This window comes from Sorex araneus, chromosome 8 (assembly GCF_027595985.1).
Source record: "Sorex araneus isolate mSorAra2 chromosome 8, mSorAra2.pri, whole genome shotgun sequence".
NCBI lineage: Eukaryota > Metazoa > Chordata > Mammalia > Eulipotyphla > Soricidae > Sorex > Sorex araneus.
The window spans coordinates 8,489,872-8,510,020 of NC_073309.1; the positions used below are offsets into that span (position 1 = coordinate 8,489,872).

The 20,149-nt window shown below is 49.8% G+C and overlaps 2 protein-coding genes across 2 annotated transcripts in view; both read left to right on the forward strand.

Annotated features, from left to right (window-relative positions):
* SF3B3 (splicing factor 3b subunit 3) overlaps positions 1-14,142 on the forward strand; it is a 40,816-nt gene extending 26,674 nt beyond the window's left edge. The window contains exons 14-26 of the mRNA XM_004600539.2: positions 493-648; positions 1,056-1,199; positions 2,843-2,965; positions 3,452-3,606; positions 5,858-6,032; positions 7,012-7,217; positions 7,305-7,461; positions 8,538-8,663; positions 9,653-9,865; positions 10,565-10,663; positions 11,794-11,937; positions 12,697-12,801; positions 13,540-14,142. Of these exons, the coding sequence (XP_004600596.1) occupies positions 493-648; positions 1,056-1,199; positions 2,843-2,965; positions 3,452-3,606; positions 5,858-6,032; positions 7,012-7,217; positions 7,305-7,461; positions 8,538-8,663; positions 9,653-9,865; positions 10,565-10,663; positions 11,794-11,937; positions 12,697-12,801; positions 13,540-13,680 (1,944 nt within the window). The 3' untranslated portion in view covers positions 13,681-14,142. The remainder of the gene's footprint in view (positions 1-492; positions 649-1,055; positions 1,200-2,842; positions 2,966-3,451; positions 3,607-5,857; positions 6,033-7,011; positions 7,218-7,304; positions 7,462-8,537; positions 8,664-9,652; positions 9,866-10,564; positions 10,664-11,793; positions 11,938-12,696; positions 12,802-13,539) is intronic.
* A 5,808-nt stretch (positions 14,143-19,950) lies between these two features.
* Positions 19,951-20,149, forward strand: part of IL34 (interleukin 34) — a 52,895-nt gene continuing 52,696 nt past the window's right edge. The window contains exon 1 of the mRNA XM_055146293.1: positions 19,951-20,077. The gene's annotated coding sequence lies outside the window, so the exon portion shown is untranslated. The remainder of the gene's footprint in view (positions 20,078-20,149) is intronic.

Here is a 20,149-nt window from a genome sequence, read left to right on the forward strand (position 1 = left end):
TGGAAGATTGAGATTTATCTTTAATGTTCATATTTAAATTCTCTTTCACCTGTTCTCAGGAACAGATAAACGGCTTTATTTCTAGTTCCTGAGAGGTTGGCTTAGGAATTTAGTGTTATGTTGTACTTGTGAAAGACTTTTGAATCTCTGTTCTGCAGCTTGCTTTGCTTGTTTGTTCTGGGGTCACACTCATCGTTTCTTGGGAATTACTCCCTGCTTTATTATCACTCGGGGTGCCAAGCAGTGCCATCTGGGAATCAAACCAGGCTTTCTGCGTACAACACATGTACATGTATTCAACCTATCAAGTTATTTCTCTGGCCTTAACTTAATTTTCTCTTATCCTGTGGAATTCATTTCTTAAAATCTCAAGTAGAGAATTCTTGTCTATTTAGTAAGGAATGATAGGAAGCAAAATGAAGCTCAGGCTCCGTTTTTTTCATTTTGGGAACAGGTGGTGTAGTTTGTGACCTCTTTTCTTCTCTCCCTCAGTCTGGACAGCTGAACGAGTACACGGAGCGGAAGGAAATGTCAGCAGATGTGGTGTGCATGAGCCTGGCCAACGTGCCTCCTGGGGAGCAGCGGTCTCGCTTCCTGGCTGTGGGGCTGGTGGACAACACAGTCAGAATCATCTCCCTGGACCCCTCCGTGAGTCTCAGCTTTGAGGCGCTTCCAGCTGGAGCCTGAGCGAGTTAGCTTGTCCTTGGAAGCGGCACCTGTTGATTCCCCCAGTTATCATAGCTGCTTGCTGGCCTCTGTTTCAGGGCTTTTCCGTCCGGAGCCCCCACTGATTTTGTTTCCTTTAAGTGATGCCTCCCCTTCTGTGACTGTTGCCAGTGGCCCCCTTGGAATATTCTGGGGGCGCCTGTGAGAAATGCTGCCGTAGATAACTTCCAGAAACCTTATGAGACCCCACTACTTATTTTGAATTTACTCCTCAGGTTTTCCAGTGTTCCTAAGACAGTTCTTCATTCCTAGAATTAGATAGTTCTAAATAGTTTCTTTTCAAGAACTGATCATTCCTCACGTTTTATTGTTTTCTCTTTGCCCGTTAGGACTGCTTGCAGCCTCTGAGCATGCAGGCGCTCCCAGCCCAGCCCGAGTCCTTGTGCATTGTGGAAATGGGAGGGACTGAGAAGCAGGACGAGCTAGGGGAGAGGGGCTCTATCGGCTTCCTCTACCTGAATATCGGGCTGCAGGTAAGAGACCCAGAGGCTCCTCTGTTGCTGTCAGGTCTTTAGGGTTCTTGTGCTCTTCTGTTCAACATGGATGTTTGGTTTTATGTACCCATGATTGCCCTTGGACTGGAGCAATAGCACAGCGCGTAGGGCATTCATTTGCCTTGCACTCGGCCAACCTGGGTTCGATTCCTCCGTCCCTCTCAAGCTACCAAGAGTATCCCGCCCACATAGCAGAGCCTGGCAAGCTACCCGTGGTGTATTTAATATGCCAAAAACAGTAACTACAAGTCTCACAGTGGAGATGTTACTGGTGCCCGCTCGAGCAAATTGATGAGCAACGGGATGACACTGACAGTGCTACCGCTGTGGCTAATGATGTGCACTTTTCCATGTTTTGCATTTCTTAGCTCTGAACAAACCAGAAAAAGTCTAGGAGAAAACAGTATTTTCATGTGGAGTCTTTGCTACCATTGTGTTGCGATCATAGGTCTTGGCTAGAACTAGATGGGTCCTCAGGACTTGATCTGGAGTCAGAAAAGTTGCAGATTTTGAAATAGCACCCCACTCTTGATAAGTCTTCATGAATGATTGGTAAATAATGTTTTTGTGGGGTGGGAGTCACTCCAAAGATGTGGGAGATACACCCAGCATTCTCAGTTACCTAGTTTTTGTTTTTACTTCCTGATTTTTGAAATCCAGACTTGTATAAGTTGGGCTAATGCATGGACCTTCATGTATCCTTCTTGGTTTGGGTTTTGGATTTTTTTTTTTAAAAAACTTTTGTGTCACACCAGGTTATTCTTGGCTCTGCCCTCGGGAATTATTCCTGGTGATGCTTGGAACCATATGGGATGCCAGGAATTAAACTGGCATCTGCCACGTGCAAGGCAAACATCCTATTGGCTGTACTACCGCTTCGGCCCCAACCCCCTTATTTTAGCAGTCTTCTTTTTACTGGATTTACTTTATTTTGTTTATTTATTTGCTTTGTTTTGTTTTGGGGCCACACCTGGCCTTGTTCAGGGCCTACTCCTGGCTCTGCACTCAAGAATCACCTCTGGCAGTGCTCAGTCAGTTATAGGCTGTATTATCTCTCAGGCCCCTGGGAGCATGTTTGTTTTTGATCGAATCACTTCCAAAGTTGTTCATGAATGGGTTTCAGTCATACAATGTTCACACCCAACCCTTCAACATTGTTCTTTTCCCGTGTCCATTGCCCTCTCCTTCTCCCCAGCCTACCTCTATGGCAGACACTTCTCTTTCTCTGTGTCTCTCTCCCTTCCTTCCTCTCCCCCCCACCCCCAACACACACACACACACACACACACACACTTTAGGTCTTGGAACATTCTCAACTTTGATCTGCATTAGCAGTTTCTCGTCTTTTTTTTTTTTGGCACTAGGAGGTTTTTTTGCATTCTTTTGTTTGCATTAGAAAGTGTTTTTTGTTTTGTTTTTTTAAAGGGAGAATCATAATTTGAACTGCATTGTGTTTTTGTTTTGTTTTGTTTTGTTTTGGGGCCACAACCAGCAGTGTTCAGGATACGTTTGTAGCTCTGTACTCAGGAGTCATTCTTGCCAGTGTTTGGGGCACCATATGAGGTCCCAGGGGCCTTCCATCTGTTCTGAAATTATGGTAGTTTTCACTCTTCTCTTACTAGAATGGGGTATTACTGAGAACTGTTCTGGACCCTGTCACCGGTGATCTTTCTGATACCCGCACTAGATACCTCGGGTCTCGTCCTGTGAAACTCTTCCGTGTCCGGATGCAAGGACAGGAGGCTGTAAGTAAGGAAGGGGGGTGGGCAGGCGGGCAGGCACCATGATAGTGGCATCTGGGGAAAATACCATCTCAGTGTAAGCTGTGCATTCAGTAATTGGACAGTTCGATCTTACTGGTTAATTGCCACAGCTGCTTGGGTGAGGTTTCATGGTCCTCGGTTACGATTTGATCACAGGTGGCTGAGACCAATCCTTTCTGCTCTCAGTCTAGGCACATAGAATGGGCTAAGAAGTTAGATTGTTACTGCATCTAATTCTTGCAACAGTCCTCCTTGTAATAAAAGTATTTCCATTATATATGAAACTGAAGCTCTCAGAGACTGAGTAATCTAGAAAAGTAATTCCACTTTTTCTTTAGACCCAGGAACTATCTGTGCAGCCCTCACTGTATGGGTTTGTATATAGGGACAGTCTGGCTGAAGTTTGGGTTGGTTCACAGGCTGCTTGAACTTTCTCAGGCTTAGTGCAAATGTTTTCCCTTTCCTCAGGTGTTGGCCATGTCTAGCCGCTCGTGGTTGAGCTATTCATACCAGTCTCGTTTCCATCTCACTCCCCTGTCTTATGAGACCCTAGAATTTGCATCTGGCTTTGCTTCTGAACAGTGTCCTGAGGGCATTGTGGCCATCTCTACCAATACTCTGAGGTGAGTGACTCTAGCAGTTGAAGCCCAGACATAAGCCTTCTGCCAGAACTTTGGACCATGATTTTGCCCGCATGTTGGAGAAAGTGAAGGAGTGGTTGAGTGCTGGTTTCAGCGTGGAACTGGTATATTGAAATTGAAACCTTCACTTGACTCACAAGTATCCGATAGTCACGTATCGGTGTTTGGGATTTTTAGCCTCTGTTCACACTTTAAGGGCTAAGATTTAGTACCTTGTACAGATTCATCTTAAATTGTCACTTCAATATAAGTTATGTAGGCTTTTCGTCAGTTAATGGGCTTGTCTAGATAATATTGGAGCAAACAGTGACAGTAGTACAAGATAGAAAGTAATAATACCAGGGGCTGGAGCAATAGCACAGCGGGTAGGGCGTTTGCCTTGCACTCGGCCGACCCGGGTTCGATTCCCAGCATCCCATATGGTCCTCTGAGCACCACCAGGGGTGATTCCTGAGTGCAGAGCCAGGAGTAACCCCTGTGCATTGCCGGGTGTGATCCAAAAAGCAAAAAAAAAAAAAAAAGTAAGTAATAGTACCAGATTAAAAGGGTTCAGTTTGCTTTTGTTTTTCTTAGGTGGGGGGTGCGCTCCCCCGACAGTGCTCAGGACTAACTCCTGGCTCTGGGGTTAGGGATCACTCCTGGTAGCACTTGGGGAGATCACATTCAGTGTCTGGGAACTGATTTGGGTTGCGCTCATGCAAGGCAAGCACCTTACCCACTGAATTAGTTCTGACTCCTTTTTCCCACTTTTTAGGGTTTTTTTTTTGGTTTGTTTTTGGGCCACATCCCAGTGGTGCTCAGGGATTATTTCTGGCTCTGCACTCAGGGATTACTCCTGGTGGTGTTCCAGGGACTATGTGGGGTATGTTGATCAAATGCAGGTCAGCCATGTGCAAGGCAAGCGCCCTCCCCACTGTGCTGTCGCTCTGCTCTGGCCCTTTCCCGTATTTTAATGTTTGCTGTGTTCATGTTCTGGATTTAGCTGTTGGCTGTTCCCAGTGAATCCCCAGATTTCTCTGCAACAGCCTCCGGGATCTTTCAATAGTTATTGGCTCTCCTGGCATGCCTCCATGTACCCTTTGGTGATTTAATACCTCGGTACCATCTCTGCTTCTAATATAGTTCTCAAAATTTAGGTAAACCAGATTTTCAGTTTGTGTTCTACCACTGAGCTCCACATTTTCAAATTCCTGTAGCAGCAAAATTGTCCAGTCTCCCTAATAAAATCTTTTCGTGAAGACCACGAGATGATTTTTTTTTTTTAAAGCAGACTTGTGAAACCTGGGATGTGGTTCAGTGGTATTGTTAATGCTTCAGGTGCAAAACCCTGGGTCTGATTCCTGGCATTGTCTAGAGTAAGAGAAAAGCAGAGCCCTCGGGAGTAACCTGAATACTGCTGCTGCTACCACAAGCAAAACCAGTCGCTTCACTCGCGCAGGCCGCGCTGCTTTCCTTCCAGATGACTTGAGAGTGGAGAATTGTTGTGGTCATTTAAAGTTTGAGGGAAATAACTAAACGTGTCACTTAGATTCTCGGCCACAAGGCAAACATTTCCATTTTCTACCTCCTTGTCAATATTTGGTAGTTTTTGATCTTTTGATTTTAACTGTTTTAACCCTGTGGTATAGGTTTTATTCTAACCACATGAAGTAAACTACCATCACTTAAACTTGCATTTCTCTGATAGTTAATGATATTGAACATCTTTTCATAGGCTTTTTTTCCTTTTTATATACTCTTGGCATGTCATTTCTGCTTTGTTACATTTTCTAAAGCTTAATTCGGTGGTTTTGTTTCAGAAGGCATTGGCTTTATGAAAAACAATTTATTAGCACATAGTCTGCCTGTGTTCTGGTAATAGAAGTGCTTTACAACAAACGCAGAATTGTTTCTCTATTTCAGTTTGTCAGTAGGATGAGGAAACTGTCGTTTCCCTTTCACATTATTATTGAGAGATTTAAAAAACAATTTCCTCAGCATGACCTGCAAGTTTCTCCAAAGGATTTGCTGGTGCAATCCAGAATCCCTGTGAACTCGGGCTCTGGCTGACGCAGAGCCCCTGCTAGGAGTTGTCTCTGGTGCAGCCTTTAGATGAGGAGGCCGTGGTGTTACTTACCTAAGGGTAGCTCAGCCACTTCAGGGTTCGTGTGTCAGCTGAGGCCTCGGACCATTTCACTCCCCGTTTCTAGTCTCTGAGTGAGTGACGTCTCTACTCCCTTGCCTTTTGCCATAGGATCTTGGCGTTGGAGAAACTGGGTGCTGTCTTCAATCAGGTCGCCTTTCCATTGCAATACACACCCAGGAAATTCGTCATTCACCCTGAGAGTAATAACCTCATCATCATTGAGACCGACCACAATGCCTACACCGAGGCCACGAAAGCGCAGAGGAAGCAGCAGATGGCGGAGGTAACGAGACTGACCTGCAGGGGTCAGCTGAAAAGATATTTGTACGGAATCAGATGGAGAAGTTTTGCCTATTGATACTTATTTTAAAATTCAGGCTTTTTAAAAAAATTTTTTTTTCTTTTTGGGTCACACCCAGCAGTGCTCAGGGGTCACTCCTGGCTCTGCATTTAGGAATTACCCCTGGCCGTGCTCAGGGGACCATATGGGATGCTGGGAATTGAACCTGGGTCAGCCGCGTGCAAGGCAAATGCCCTACCCGCTGTGCTATCACTCCAGCCCCAAAATTCAGGCTCTTTTGAGGCTCTTCAGATTGTAGAGGCTTGTAGGATAAATAAATTGCCTGGAGTCTTGAGTCTTCATCTCTCTTTATAGAAAAATGTTCTTAGACCTTAGGTTCCACAAGTCTATGTAACTTGATTCCTGGGATTTAGGCTACATTATATGGCTTTTATATTTCTTACGAGGTCTTTTAGAGGTGATATCCAGGAAAGAAAGGTTTCCCAAGCACATAAAATTATTTGACTTTTTTTTTTTGTTTTGGGTCACACCCAGCAGTGCATAGGGGTTACTCCTAGCTCTGCACTCAGGAATTACTCCTGTCGGTGCTCGGGACCGTATGGGATGCTGGGAATTGAATTCGGGTCAGCCGCATGCAAGGCAAACGCCCTACCCACTGTGCTATCTCTCCAGCCCCTTATTTGACTTCTAAGGATAAGGAGACAAGTAGTCTTAGCAAGGGAATCAGATGGGCTAGGTGGAAATCGTGTATTCATAGTTTTAAGACTAGTAATCATATTTTTTGCGTAGTCGATGTTCCTTTGAAGGAAATAAGCCTGTAATGTTCCTCCCCTTGTCGTTTAGTTTCATTTTGGGATAGTTGGGGTTTGGTTCACTAATGTTGCAAGCTCCTGTTTGCAGGGTTTCTTGTTTGCTTCTCGCCCACCTCTGAACACTGATTCTTGCTCACTTTTGGGTCTAGGAAATGGTGGAAGCCGCCGGGGAGGATGAGCGGGAATTGGCCGCAGAGATGGCCGCAGCATTCCTCAATGAAAACCTGCCGGAGTCCATTTTCGGAGCTCCTAAGGCCGGCAATGGGCAGTGGGCCTCTGTGATCCGAGTGATGAATCCCATTCAGGGGAACACGCTGGACCTCGTCCAGCTGGAGCAGAATGAGGCTGCTTTTAGGTAAGGCACTCGGACCCCTCAGGGCTCTGCAGCCCCGCGGCAGGGATTCTTGGGCTGTGACTTACCAACCTTCTGGCTTCTCCGTAGTGTGGCCGTGTGCAGGTTCTCCAACACTGGGGAGGACTGGTACGTGCTGGTGGGCGTGGCCAAGGACCTGATCCTCAATCCCCGCTCTGTGGCAGGGGGCTTTGTCTACACCTACAAGCTTGTGAACAACGGGGAAAAACTGGAGTTTTTGCACAAGGTAGGAACCAGCTGGTGGTCTATTTGTGGGCCATAATACACTGTCTTGCTTTAAGGTGTGTGGCAGGTCTTTGGGGTCCATTTGGGGAGCAGCCCCTGGATTTTGGGGCATGTCCACCCGTTCTGGCTCAGCAATCAGGGAGCGGGCCTGGGGCAGACCATGCAGGCACACACACAGCCCGCTGTACTAGATCCCTGGCCCATGTTTGTATTTTTGTGGTTCCAGGACCCTGTGGATACAAAATATGCATTTTACCAATGAGCTGCATTGGTGATTTTGGAGTAGCCTCTGTTTGCTAGTTGTTTCCTTTGTTTTTTGGGGGAGGGGGGCCACACCCAGTGATACTCAGGCGCTAGTCCCCTACTCAGTGTTTAGGGATCATGCCTAGTGCCTGCACGCAAGGCCTGAGCCCCCTCCCCCGGCTCCTCCTCTGCATGCACCTAATGTCCACATGTGTGACTTAGGGAAGCCGACACTCTTGGTGGAGGGTTTGGTGCCGGGGTAAGAAACCCTGCTGTTAGCCGCAGTACCGAAACCGAAAAGTAAATGAAACAAATAAAAGGCCATCTGGCCTCTTCCAGCCTTCCCGCAAGGGCTTGTCTCTGGTAAACAGTTACTCCATCCACATAGATCTGCTGGACTCTTCCTTCCAGCTAGGTCATTGAGCATTCCTTTGCCATAAGCTTTACTTCTTGGTTAATTAATAGCGCCATTCAGCTAGCATAGGTTAGGGGGTAATGTGTCCATGTCCATCAAGGACCAGGGCCATGGGGGGTGTGGGGGGTTGGGGACCATGTGGGATGCTGGCGATTGAACTCTAGTCTCGTACACAAAGCAAGTACCCTAGTCACTATACTGTCTCTCCAGCCTCACGCCAGGACTGTTTTACTGTGCATTGGTCCACTCCCTGGGTGAAATGCAGCGTGTGGGATCAGTTTATCCAGACATTTTGTTGCACAGGGACCGTATCGTTTGTTCTTGGCTGAGCAAAAGATGAGACATTTTGGGGTGGGCAGGAGTTCTAATGTCTGGTTGTTTTAATTTAATACTTGCATTACCTGTTTTTCCTTTTACAGACTCCAGTGGAAGAGGTCCCGGCTGCCATTGCCCCATTCCAGGGAAGGGTGTTGATTGGAGTGGGGAAGCTCCTGCGAGTCTATGACCTGGGGAAGAAGAAATTACTTCGAAAGTGTGAGAATAAGGTGACACATGGTGGCAACCTTGGGTTTAGCTGAGGAAGTAGGCGGCATTGGTGGGGTGGTGGCAGTGTTTGTTTAAACCACATTTGTTTGTCTTAAGTCACCGTGAAATGACAGTTACTCATGATTGGGTTTCAACACTGATCCCTTCACAATGCCCACTGCCCTCCACCATTGGCTCCACCCTCCTTTTATGAGGGACGCTTTAGAGAGAGACAGAGAGAGGGAGGGGGTGTTTTGTATTGTGGTTTATAGAACTATTGTAAAAGGGTTTCATTCATAACTCTTTCCCACCTTTCAGCATCACCTCCTCCCGGGTGAATGCTTCCCTCTGCCATAGACACTGTGCCCTCTCTGTCCTGTCCCCAGTCCCTCAAGTGGCATTTCCTACTGAAGACCAGCTGGTTCTCAGGTTGTTACCATTGCCTTTGGGGAATTGTTGTTCCACCCTCGTGTTGATATCTCACATGTGAGAGATGATTCTGTGTCACCTCTCTCCCTCTGACTCCACTCAGCATTGTCAGTAGGCGTCATGACTTTATTCTAATGGCCAAGTAATACTCCATTGTGTACAGGTACCGTAGTTTCTTGATTTAAAAAATCCCACTTCTTTATTAGGCCCATGTAATCCCACATGGAATCTCATTACATACGGAGTCACAAATCAGTCCCTGACGCTTACGAAGGGCAGGAGCTAGCAGCCAAGGACCACTTTTCTGTGGTGTTGCTTCTGTGAGGAAATCAGCCGAGAGCCGGCCACGTGTTCCTCACCACTTGAAAGGATTTAGTTTCTGGCTTCCTCTCGGAGAGGAGGCACCGCCAGTGGTGCTCCTGGGCTTCTTTGGCCCAGCTGTGCCGAGGGAACCGAGTGGGGTAAGGGCACAGCTGGTTTGCGTGGTTTGCTGTGTCCAGCTGTCCAGACCTTTATTGTGCAGAGAGTGCGGGTGGATTTGGGAGTCCCGAGGTTTCACGGTCGCTGTGCTTGTCCCCAGCATATTGCCAACTACATCTCTGGGATCCAGACCATTGGCCACAGGGTGATTGTGTCTGACGTCCAGGAAAGCTTCATCTGGGTGCGCTATAAGCGTAACGAGAACCAGCTCATCATCTTTGCGGATGATACCTACCCCCGGTGGGTCACGACAGCCAGCCTCCTCGACTACGACACTGTGGCTGGGGCTGACAAGTTTGGCAACATCTGTGTGGTAAGTTGGTGTGTATTTGGGGTCTGCTCCGTTTGTGGTAAAGCCAGTGAGCCAGAATCAGTCTTCTCCACACCTGACTGCTCGGGGTTACTCCTGGATCCACTGGATCCACACTCAGGAATTATTCCTGGCAGTGCTCAGCGGACCGTATGGGGTGCTGGGGAGGTTGAGTGCAAGGCAAGCGACCTCCCAGCTGTTCTATCGCTCCGTCCCAGGATCAGTCTTCGATGGTTTATATAAAGTTCAGACCTCAGGCCAGCTCAAAAAAAAAAAAATCACTTGTTCCCTCTCTCACCCCATCTCCTTCCTTCCAGTGGAGTGTGTTTAGTAACGGTAGGTTTAGTTTGAGCAGATGACTAATATTTTCACTTTGTTGCCGGAATTGTGGCTGGAGGTGGGAGGGTATTGAGGGGCATTCATGCACGGCAGAGTTCCTTTCCTGTGAGCTATCACTTGGGCCAGAAGTTTGGCCTTTTAAGCATTGCTTGGCTTCTCTTGCTCAGTATTCCTGTGGTTGCTTTTATTTGCTCATGGGTTGATTCTTGTAAAGTTCTAACTCGGCACAAAGGTTCGGGAGACCTACACTTAGGACTGTCTGAAACAGCCCTTCAAACTTGCTTGCAAGGACCTGGGGTAAACGTTGCTTTGTGACCCAGGTGAGCAGGTGGTGGACCTGGCATGTGGTTTGTGTCCTTGCAGGTGAGGCTTCCTCCTAACACCAACGATGAGGTGGACGAGGATCCGACTGGAAACAAGGCCTTGTGGGACCGCGGCTTGCTCAACGGGGCCTCCCAAAAGGTAAGGCCGTGGAAGGGTCACCCAGCCCCCGGGATGTTCCCGTGAGCTGTTCAAGTGCGTGGGGCTGTGCCTCGGGTTTGGAGCCCACGCACAGCCTGTGGTATCCTTTGGGCTTGGCATAGTTGCCTCCTGCCTTTATAATTGTGGAATAGAAGTTATTTCTGAGGCATAATTATTTCTGGCCTTGTGACATCTCTTTGGGCAGAGTAGCAAGTCTTGGAAGATGATTGCCCAAGTTCATTCTTGGTACTTCTGTGCTGGCTTTTTTCTTTTCTATTTGGCTTTGCTTCTTTAGTAGCACAGTCCTGGACTCTTAAAAATACATGTGTTTAAGGATACGGTACTAGTCATTGTTGGGTGTGTCCTTGTTTGGAGCAGTGCCTGCAGATTCCTGCAGTGCCCAAGGCTCCTCCTGGCTCAGGCCGGGGTGGGGCTGTCCTAGCAATGCTCGGGAACCGTGCAGTGCTGGGGGTCAGACCTGGGCTCCTGCATACAAGGCGTGCTCTTGTCCACTGGGCTTTGTGGGCATGGGGGGCGTTGCTCTTGCTAGTGCTGGGGGTGTTGTGTGGTTGCAGGAAAGGGCTGCAGGCACAGCGCGTGCTTTAACCCCTGCACGAGCTCTTGGGCCTCCCCCAGCTGCTTTGTTGTAGCAGATTTTTTTTTTTCTTTCCATTACAAATGTGATAATTTAACCAAACTTTTTTTTTATTATTATCATCTTATAAACTTAATGCGGTTAAACTTAAAGGATAAGTACTGTAAAGTATTTTTAAATGTTAGTAATTTTTTAGTGGGGTTTTTTTTTTTGGTTTTGGGTTTTTTTGTTTTGTTTTGTTTTGTGTGTTGGGTTTTTTTTTTTTTGCTTTTTGGGTCACACCCAGCATTGCTCAGGGATTGCTCCTGGCTCTGCACTCAGGAATTACTCCTGGCAGTGCTTGGGGGACCATATGGGATGCTGGGATTGAACCCAGGTCAGCTGCGTGCAAGGCAAATGCCCTACCCACTGTGCTATCATCACTCCGGCCCCAGTAATTTATTAATTTTTAAAGCTGATCAGGTCTGCTTTTTGCGGAATCTGGAGCCAGGTTCCCAAGAGCAGTCACAGCTTCTGGTCCACTTTTTACTTTCAGGCAGAGGTGATCATGAACTACCACGTGGGGGAGACGGTGCTGTCGCTGCAGAAGACCACTCTGATCCCCGGGGGCTCCGAATCGCTGGTCTATACCACCTTGTCAGGAGGAATCGGCATCCTCGTGCCCTTCACATCCCATGAGGTGAGGTCTCCATTGTGCTCTGCCTTCGCTTCCCAAGGTTCTGTCTTTGTGCTAAGGCTGCCAAGGGTGAGGAACCCATCTGTTCCACCTGTGACTAGCAGCATTCTGGAACATTCAGAAGGCCCCTGTACCCGAGGACATAGGCATCTTGATTTAAACTGTGAGCCCCTCGGTTTCTTGTGTACTTGTTTTGTTGTTGCGGGGTATCCTAGGACTTGACCCCGGAATCTCATCTGTGGATATGGTTCTGAAACAGGCACGACCCTAAGCCAAACCACACAGGCAGGTGACATGGTCTGGTCTGGGGCACTCACTGCTCTTCGCATAGTGTTCTCTCTTCTTACGAAAGAACAGTGAGATTTTCATGTAGGTTCCAGCTGTTTTTGTCATAGCAAAACCTGTCAGAAATTAGAGGAAGTCTCTTTATCATCTATATGTGTGGTAAAACATCAGTGCCTTGTCTAGTTTTTGTTTTTGCTTTTGATGGTTTTTTGGGGGCTTTTTTTCTTTTTTTGGCCTCTAGAAGCCTCATCAATAATTGGAAATCACGCGGCTGAGGCACAGTGGGTACGGCGTTTGCCTTGCATGTAGCCAACCCGGGTTTGATTTCCAGCATCCCATTTTGTCCCCTGAGCACTGCCAGTGGTGATTGCTGAGTGCAGAGCCAGGAGTAACCCAAAAAGCAAAAAAAAAAAAAAAAAAAAGAAAGAATTTGAATCACATTTTTCTTTCAGTAACAGAATCTTTGTTTCCCACAAGGACCATGATTTCTTCCAACATGTGGAGATGCACTTGCGCTCTGAGCACCCTCCTCTGTGCGGCCGGGACCATCTCAGCTTCCGCTCCTATTACTTTCCCGTCAAGGTGGGTATTGGTTGGAGGTCTGGGTTGAGAGGACGGATTCTGAGCCCTTTGGATCGGTGTTCTCTCTGGGCTGTCCCCTTCCGAATCAGAAAAATCCTGCTGTGAGGATGTAGCCCAGCGGGAGACCGAACCTCTCTTGTATGAAGCTCTGGGGTCAGGCCCTGGTGCTCCCCGAGTCATTCAGCAAAGGGGCTGGAAGAAGCACAGCACTCAGGTCTCACTGCCTCCAGTGAAAAACAGAAACTCTTTTTATTGTATGTCTTGGGGGCGAGCAGGGGGCACACCAGTCACTGTGGGTGTGCAGGGCTCTTCCTGGCATCTTACTTAGGAGTGAGCCCTGCTGGAGCTCAGGGGACCACTTACGGTGCTGAGGATTTGAGCTGTGATGGGTTACATGCAGGCGCTGTACCTACTGTTCTGTCTCTGTGGCCCAGAAAACTCGTCTACCAAGAGGCAGGTCAGGATGACAGAATCTGAAAGCTGCCTTTTCTTGCTGAGCCTGTTTTGTGCTTAGCAGGTGGTAGGCAGGGGGTGGTGGCGACAGCACGCAGTGGGGTGAGGAGTGGAGAGTGGGGTCGAGAGATAACGTAGAGAACTCTTCCTGGCTCTGTAACTAGAGTTTTGATATCTCAGAGAGAAGGACAAGTTTTCCTTTTCTTTGGAGCTGACAGTTTAGCATCGGCCCTTTTACTTTAACAACTAACATTTTCCTTTTTCTCTGACTTCCCCGTGTGTTAGAATGTGATTGATGGAGACCTCTGTGAGCAGTTCAACTCCATGGAGCCTAACAAACAGAAGAATGTTTCTGAAGAACTGGACCGAACCCCACCTGAGGTATCCAAGAAGCTCGAGGACATCCGGACCCGCTATGCCTTCTGAGCCTGCCCTCTGCCTCTGGGTCCTGTCAGAGATTCTGTGTTCAGTTCTCCCCAGCACCACCACCATGTGACTCTGAACCCATGTGGCAGAAGAAGGGGCACTGGATGACCAAGACTTTGAAACATTAAAGCTCTTGCCCACGGATTTCCCCCTGGAGTGACTTGTTCCCCTGAAGTCGGCGCTGTGGCGCACTACGCTTCTCCTGGCATAGTACGTGGTGCCAGGGTCCGTGTGGAATACGATGGTCCTCGCCCCCAAAGCCCGCCCTGCATTGATATTTCTGCTCTTGTCTTCTTTTGTATACACCTTAATTTTTAATTGGTTTTCCTGTAAATAGAGTTTTGTACAATGTTATCACTGGGGTTTGGGGGGCAAACTGGGTGGGGACGAGGTTGGATATAAGTAAGATTCTTGAGTTCTGCCACTCTGGAACCTAACCAGAAATATAAACCTAGTTTTCGAGGTGGCTGTTGTTTGTGTCTTTTCTTGGAGCCCGGGCTGAGCAGGACGAGCTGCGCTTCTCACGTCGCATCTCAGGCCGCCGCTGGCTCCTGCTCCCAGCCCCGGACAGTTGGTTTGGCTTTCTCTTTGTTGGCTTTGTGTTCAGGGGCCGCACACAGTGGTGTGCAGAGCTTACTCTTGGCTCTGTGTTCAGGGATCGCTCGTGGTGGCCTTGGTATGGGGTTTGGCGGATCAAACCATCAAGCCTGGGATGTGCGAGGCAGGGCCAGCTGGGTTTGGCTTTCTCCTGTGTCGTTCAGCCCGGGGCTTGGCCGTGAGTGCGAGCATCCACTCCTTCCCGCTAGCTGTTGGGCAACGGTGGCCGTCGCCTTCTGTTCTGATTCCTTTTTCTGGGCACTGGGGAGGTTTCCTCCTGGCTTAATGCTCAGGGGTTGCTCTCGGGGGTGGTGGGGTGACCACACAGTGCCAGGAGGTGAACGCCAGCCTCCTGCACGCAAAGCGTGAGCTCCATCCTGCTGAGCTTTCTCTGGTCCATTTTAGTTCCCACGTACCTTGAGGGTTTAGGTAGAAGAATTTGGCATGAACTCTGCAATAGGTGCGCCCTTTGTTGCAGATCCTGAAAGATCTTTTGCCATAAGACTAATAGGATCAGTAAGGAAACAAGAACTCAGATACTCATCTGCCCTGGGGGACAAAAAATTAGGCTCTGTGGTTCCTATTCATGTAAGCAGCCCTGGGCTGGAACAATAGGACGGCGCTTGCCTTGCATATGGTCTACCCACATTCATTCCCCAGTACCCCATTTGGTCCCTGAGCATCGCCAGGAATAAACCCTGAGTGTCACCAGGTGTGGTCAAAAAATAAACAGTCCTGAACTCAGCACAGGTAGCTTGGCAGCTGGAAAGCTCGGTCTGACGCCAGCCTGCTCATAGTCAGCTTTCCTCCTGTAACAAACCTACGTCTGTTGGCGTCACTGAACCTGGAGACTCCAGACCTCTCTACTGTTCTCCCAGATAAAGTGTTCTCTGGCCATTTGCACTGAGCAGACAAGCACTCTGTTAGACTCTGGAATTGGGATGGAGGTGGGGCTGTGTGTAGACACACACTGAACCCAAACCCACAATCCAACGTGAAATCCAGTGAGGATCGCCCTGGCACCACATAGATTCTTGCACAATTACTCAGTTTTAGATCACTCTGCAGGGAGTGAGGTTTTACTCTGAATAATTTGTGGTTTGCGTCATGAAATCACAGTATCATGCAGCCTGCAGGGGCCCCTTTTTCCTATAGCCCCATTCTGTCAGATGATACGCTGTGTGGTTTTCTGAAGCCCTGCTGAAAAGTTTAAGCAGTGACTCGTTCCCAGCTTCCCCTTCAATACCTCTTCCTCCGGAAATGGAGGGTGATGTAAGGAAACTTGATCTGGAGAATTCGGAATGGTCCCCACTGGGCTCTGCATCTCCATCCATTTGCTCAGTCTCTGAGGGCTGTAGCAAGTGGCGTTGCTGGAGTACAGGCACAGGGAGGTGGCCTTGTCCACAGCAGGAATTTAGCCGAGCTCAAAGCTATTGCCTCAGGACCTACAGAAGAGCTATTAAAAGAGTTTCAGGGGCTGGAGTGATAGCACAGCAGGTAGGGCGTTTGCCTTGCACGAGGCCGACCCGGGTTCGATTCCCAGCATCCCATATGGTCCTCTGAGCACCACCAGGGGTGATTCCTGAGTGCAGAGCCAGGAGTAACCCCTGTGCATTGCCAGGTGTGACCCAAAAAGCAAAAAAAAAAAAAAAAAAAGAATTTCAGTCTGTAGAATGAGGCTAGTTTACCAGTCCCGTCTGTGTAGGTATTAGATCTAAATCTCTCCTGATCTGGCCTCTGCTTCCGTTGATGCAGATGGGAGTTCTGTTCAGACTGGCAGAGCGTGAGGCTGCTGTGGCACTTAGCGTGGTGTCAGGGCAGGCATTGGGCAATTACTTGGCTGTGAAATTGGTGCCCATCTCGCTTCCCTTATGTCCCTGTGAGTCAGGATTACAAGGGACCAAGAATTTTTCAGCTGCCTCAGCTTTTCACTGACCTCGTGGAGGTTTGCAGATGTTTCCTTTGGTGGATCTTGTGCCAAGAACAGCATTCTTTGTGGGGAGAGGGTTCAAGTTGGGCTATGAATGGAATGCTGTTTTCCTTGTTTTTTTTTTTTTTTTTTTAATGTATTGCTAGCAAGACAGCTGTTGAGGCTGGGAAAGGCTTTTAGGGGTTCACTCATCTTACTGTGGATCCCCAAGAGGTGTGCAGCTCCTGGGCTGCTTGTGGGGGCAGAAATGGGTGCATTCTCTTGATGGGATCAACCTGGATTTCAGTTCTTGTTTATTCGTAGATCCTGTTTTATTCAAAATAGAAATGATGTGTTTGCATGTCTCACCCACTTGTTCATTTGCATTTTGAATATTGTTTGTGAATATTTTTAAGTTTGTTCCTCCCTCAAAATACATTCAAGAACTATACCCAGAGCTCAGAAGACTGTCTGGTCTGGAAAGCCTTGACCAAAAACATAGGGCTCACTCGGGGCCAGGAGGAAGGGGATGCAGATGTGGTAGACTCAGTAACACCTCCTCTGATTCTTTGTTTTGGAGTCCCACCGCCAGGATGGGTATAAAGTTCAACTGAAATCAGATACAGACAACACAGAAGTCAGAAGATTCTCCTGGACAACCAGGAACTATTTCCACCAGCATCTTTGAAAGTCCAGCTTGAGTTGGCAAGTTGAAGCCAAGAAGAGATGCTGCAAAATTCATTAATTCCTCCAGGATTTACTGAGCACCTACTTGGCCATCTCTTCCCAGGTCTGTGTTGTACCTCTGAAGGGAAGGAGCTTTCCTAAACTTGCTGAGGTGGGGAGGTGAGCCTGCAGAGAGCCCGGTGACAAGTTTCAGAGGTGCCAAGGCAGAAAATGAGGCGGAGAGCAGACAGATTGGAGAAGCAGCCGCACTGCTCTGGGTCTCTACTGGGGTGACTGGGTATCTCGATTTCACCAGGATAGTTACACGGTGATTATGATTAGACCCATAAATCACTAGGTGTGTGGGAGAAAAGATACAAACATGCAGAAACCAGTTTGGGAAAGAAAGCCCGGGAGACAAAGTAGCTGAAGACCACAGTCAGCACATACCCTCCCGGCCCCGAGCAGGCAGCAGTCACCTTAGTGTTGCAGGGGTCTCCTGACCGCTCTGTGGGGGTCCCGGGGGCCCGAACCCCTCCAGCTGCCTTCTGAGCGCCTGGCTCTCCGCGGTCCACAGACCCACCCAGGAGAACGAGCTCTCTGCTCTGCGAGCAGCCTCAGGATGACGAGCGCTGCTTTTGATCAGGTGATGGGACAGAATTCACGAGTGATCCGGGAGCTTGAACACGGGCGTGTGAGGATGATGTGAGAGTGTTGGCTGCGGTTCCTTAGGGCCTCAGTGGCTTGGAGAATCTAAGGGCCCGATGCTGCTGGATAAAGATTCTGTCTGTCAAATGCCAGCAGGGGTGAAGGGAATGGAACGAGCACTAGGAGCCTGAGTGATTACAGCTGGGTGGCGCTTGTCTTGCATGCGGCCAACTGGGGTTCGACTCCCGACATCCCATAGGGTCCTGTGAGCCCGCCAGGAGTGATCCCTGGGTGTAGAGCCAGGAGAAAGCCCTGAGCACGGCCGGGTATGGCTCAAAATACAAAAAACATTTTTTTCTTTTTAAAAATGCATTGGGCAGGCAGAATCCAAGTTGGCTCCAAGCAGTCTCAGCTTCTGGTCTGAATTGGGGGAAACGAGGCCCACCTCCTACGGTCACGCACCGGTGGCTTTGTGGTCTGTCCCATGTGGTGTCGTTTGGGTCTGAAAAGCTGGGCAGGGCGGGAGCTCTGTCTCGAGCTGCAGTTCTACGCAGGGTGCTTTGAAGAAGCGGGTTCAAGCGTCGGCAGAGTGGGCTTTGCTCGGGCTTCTGAGAGGCCCGAACGAGGTCCTGTGCCTCTGTCTCCCCCCAGCTGCCACCCTTCCTGAGGCTGCCAGCGGGGATGAGTCAGCTTGGCCCAGTGTAGCGGCCTTGCAGAGGGAGCGGCCGGTGCAACCAGTGTCGTGGGGCTGGGGGCAAGGGCGGGGAGGGGACCCCGCCCGCTGCATTCCAGTGTGGGCATTATTGACTTGCCTTCGGGGCCAGAGTGGAGAGCCAGTGTTGTCAATCCAGCTAAGAAACTGTTTATCGAACAACTCCCGTGCCGGGCATTGACGTGGGGCCTCGGCCCTGCCAGCGCTTCCCGGACGAGCTGCCGTGAAAACTAGACGTGAGCGGGGAGCTCTCCAGCCTGGCAGAAACAAACATGAAGGATTCTTCTTCTTCTTATTTTTTTTAAAGGAAGCATCATAATCTGAATAACTTGTTATCTCAGATATCTTCCTTCTTCCTTCTTTTTTTTTTTTTTTTTTTTGCTTTTTGGGTCACACCCAGCGATGCTCAGGGGTTACTCCTGGCTCTGCACTCAGGAATTACCCCTGGCGGTGCTCAGGGGACCATATGGGATGCTGAGAATCAAACCCGGGTCGGCCGCGTGCAAGGCAAATGCCCTACCCGTTGTGCTATCACTCCAGCCCTTCAGAAGCTACTCCTGGTGGGCTCGGGACCACATGGGATGCTGGGATTGAACCCGGACCAGTCACGTGCAAGGTAAGTGTTCTCCCCGCTGCACTCTCACTCCGGCCCCCATAAAGGATTCTGTGCTCATATTCCGAGGAGCCCGGCATACGAGCTTCTTTCCTTGTTTTATTGAATATCCATGAGATAGACCACTACAAAGCTGTTCCTGATTGGGATTCAGTCACCCGTCCAACACCCACCCCTCCACCAGCGCACACCCCCCACCACCGTGTCCCCGTCTCCCTGCACCACCCCCCACACCCTCCGCAGCCTGCCCCTGTGGCGGGCACCCCTCCTCCCTCTCTCCTTTTTGTGCACGGTTTTCTTGACTAGGTCGATGCTCTAAGCACAGCTCCTGTGTCTCTTGTCCCGCTGGTAGAGGAGCTGAACCGCCCTGGGCGTGGCCTCAACTACTCCAGGGTCTCAGAGGCTGGAGACGGAGTACAGGGAGGGGTTACGGCACTTGCCTTGCACATGGCCAATGTGGGTTTGATCCCTGGCACCCCCAGGAGTGAGCTCTGAGCACAGAGCTAGGAGTAGCCCCTGAGCACCCCTGGGAGTGGCTCCCAAACCACAACAAAAATTTTTAAAAACCAAATCAGGGAACCTGCCACAAACCCCGGGTCAGGGCTGGAGCGGTCCTGGGTGCCCGCAGGGCTCTGCGCTCATCTTGGCCAGGGCACAGTGAGAGGGGCCTTGCCCGCCGAAGGCCGCTCCTCGGGGCTCCAGGGACACCCACGGCCCCTGCATCTGGCCTCCCCGGGGGCGACAGTGGCCTGGCTGTGTGCCTGTGTAAACTCGTCCACCTCTCCGTGCCCTCTGCAGCACGGGCAAGTGACCCGTTGTCAACAGTGATATTTATCAAAGCCTCCCGCTAAGGACTGTCCCCTCCGGCTGCCAGTAGCTCCCAGTCACCCCATTGGATCAAAGTTTCCTTGGGAGGTTTTTTGTTTCCTGTCAGTAAACATTCTGGCCCAACCCCCGGGGCCCCCACTGTTCAGGGGCCGGGTGCCCTCAGAACCTTCTGGGACGTTCCTCCGGCTCAGCCTCCCCCCCACTCCCGCCTCCTCTGCCCTCCACGAGCTGCGGACACGTGGGCCTGCCCCGCCCTCGCTGGCTCCAGTTTCTGAGTCGAGGCGCAGTGGATCTGCTCTCCCCGCCTTCCCATCCGTCAGCAGGCCGGGCTCGTGGGCTGGGGGACGCCTCGGTCGCTCCCACCTGGCACCCCAGCCTCCAGGAGCAGCTGAGGAGCCCGGAAAATCTCCCCTGGCCTGAGCAGGTAAGAAGCCGGCGTTTCCCTGCTACCTGCCCCCACACTGCCCGCCACCCCCCCACCCCTGCTTTCGGGCCT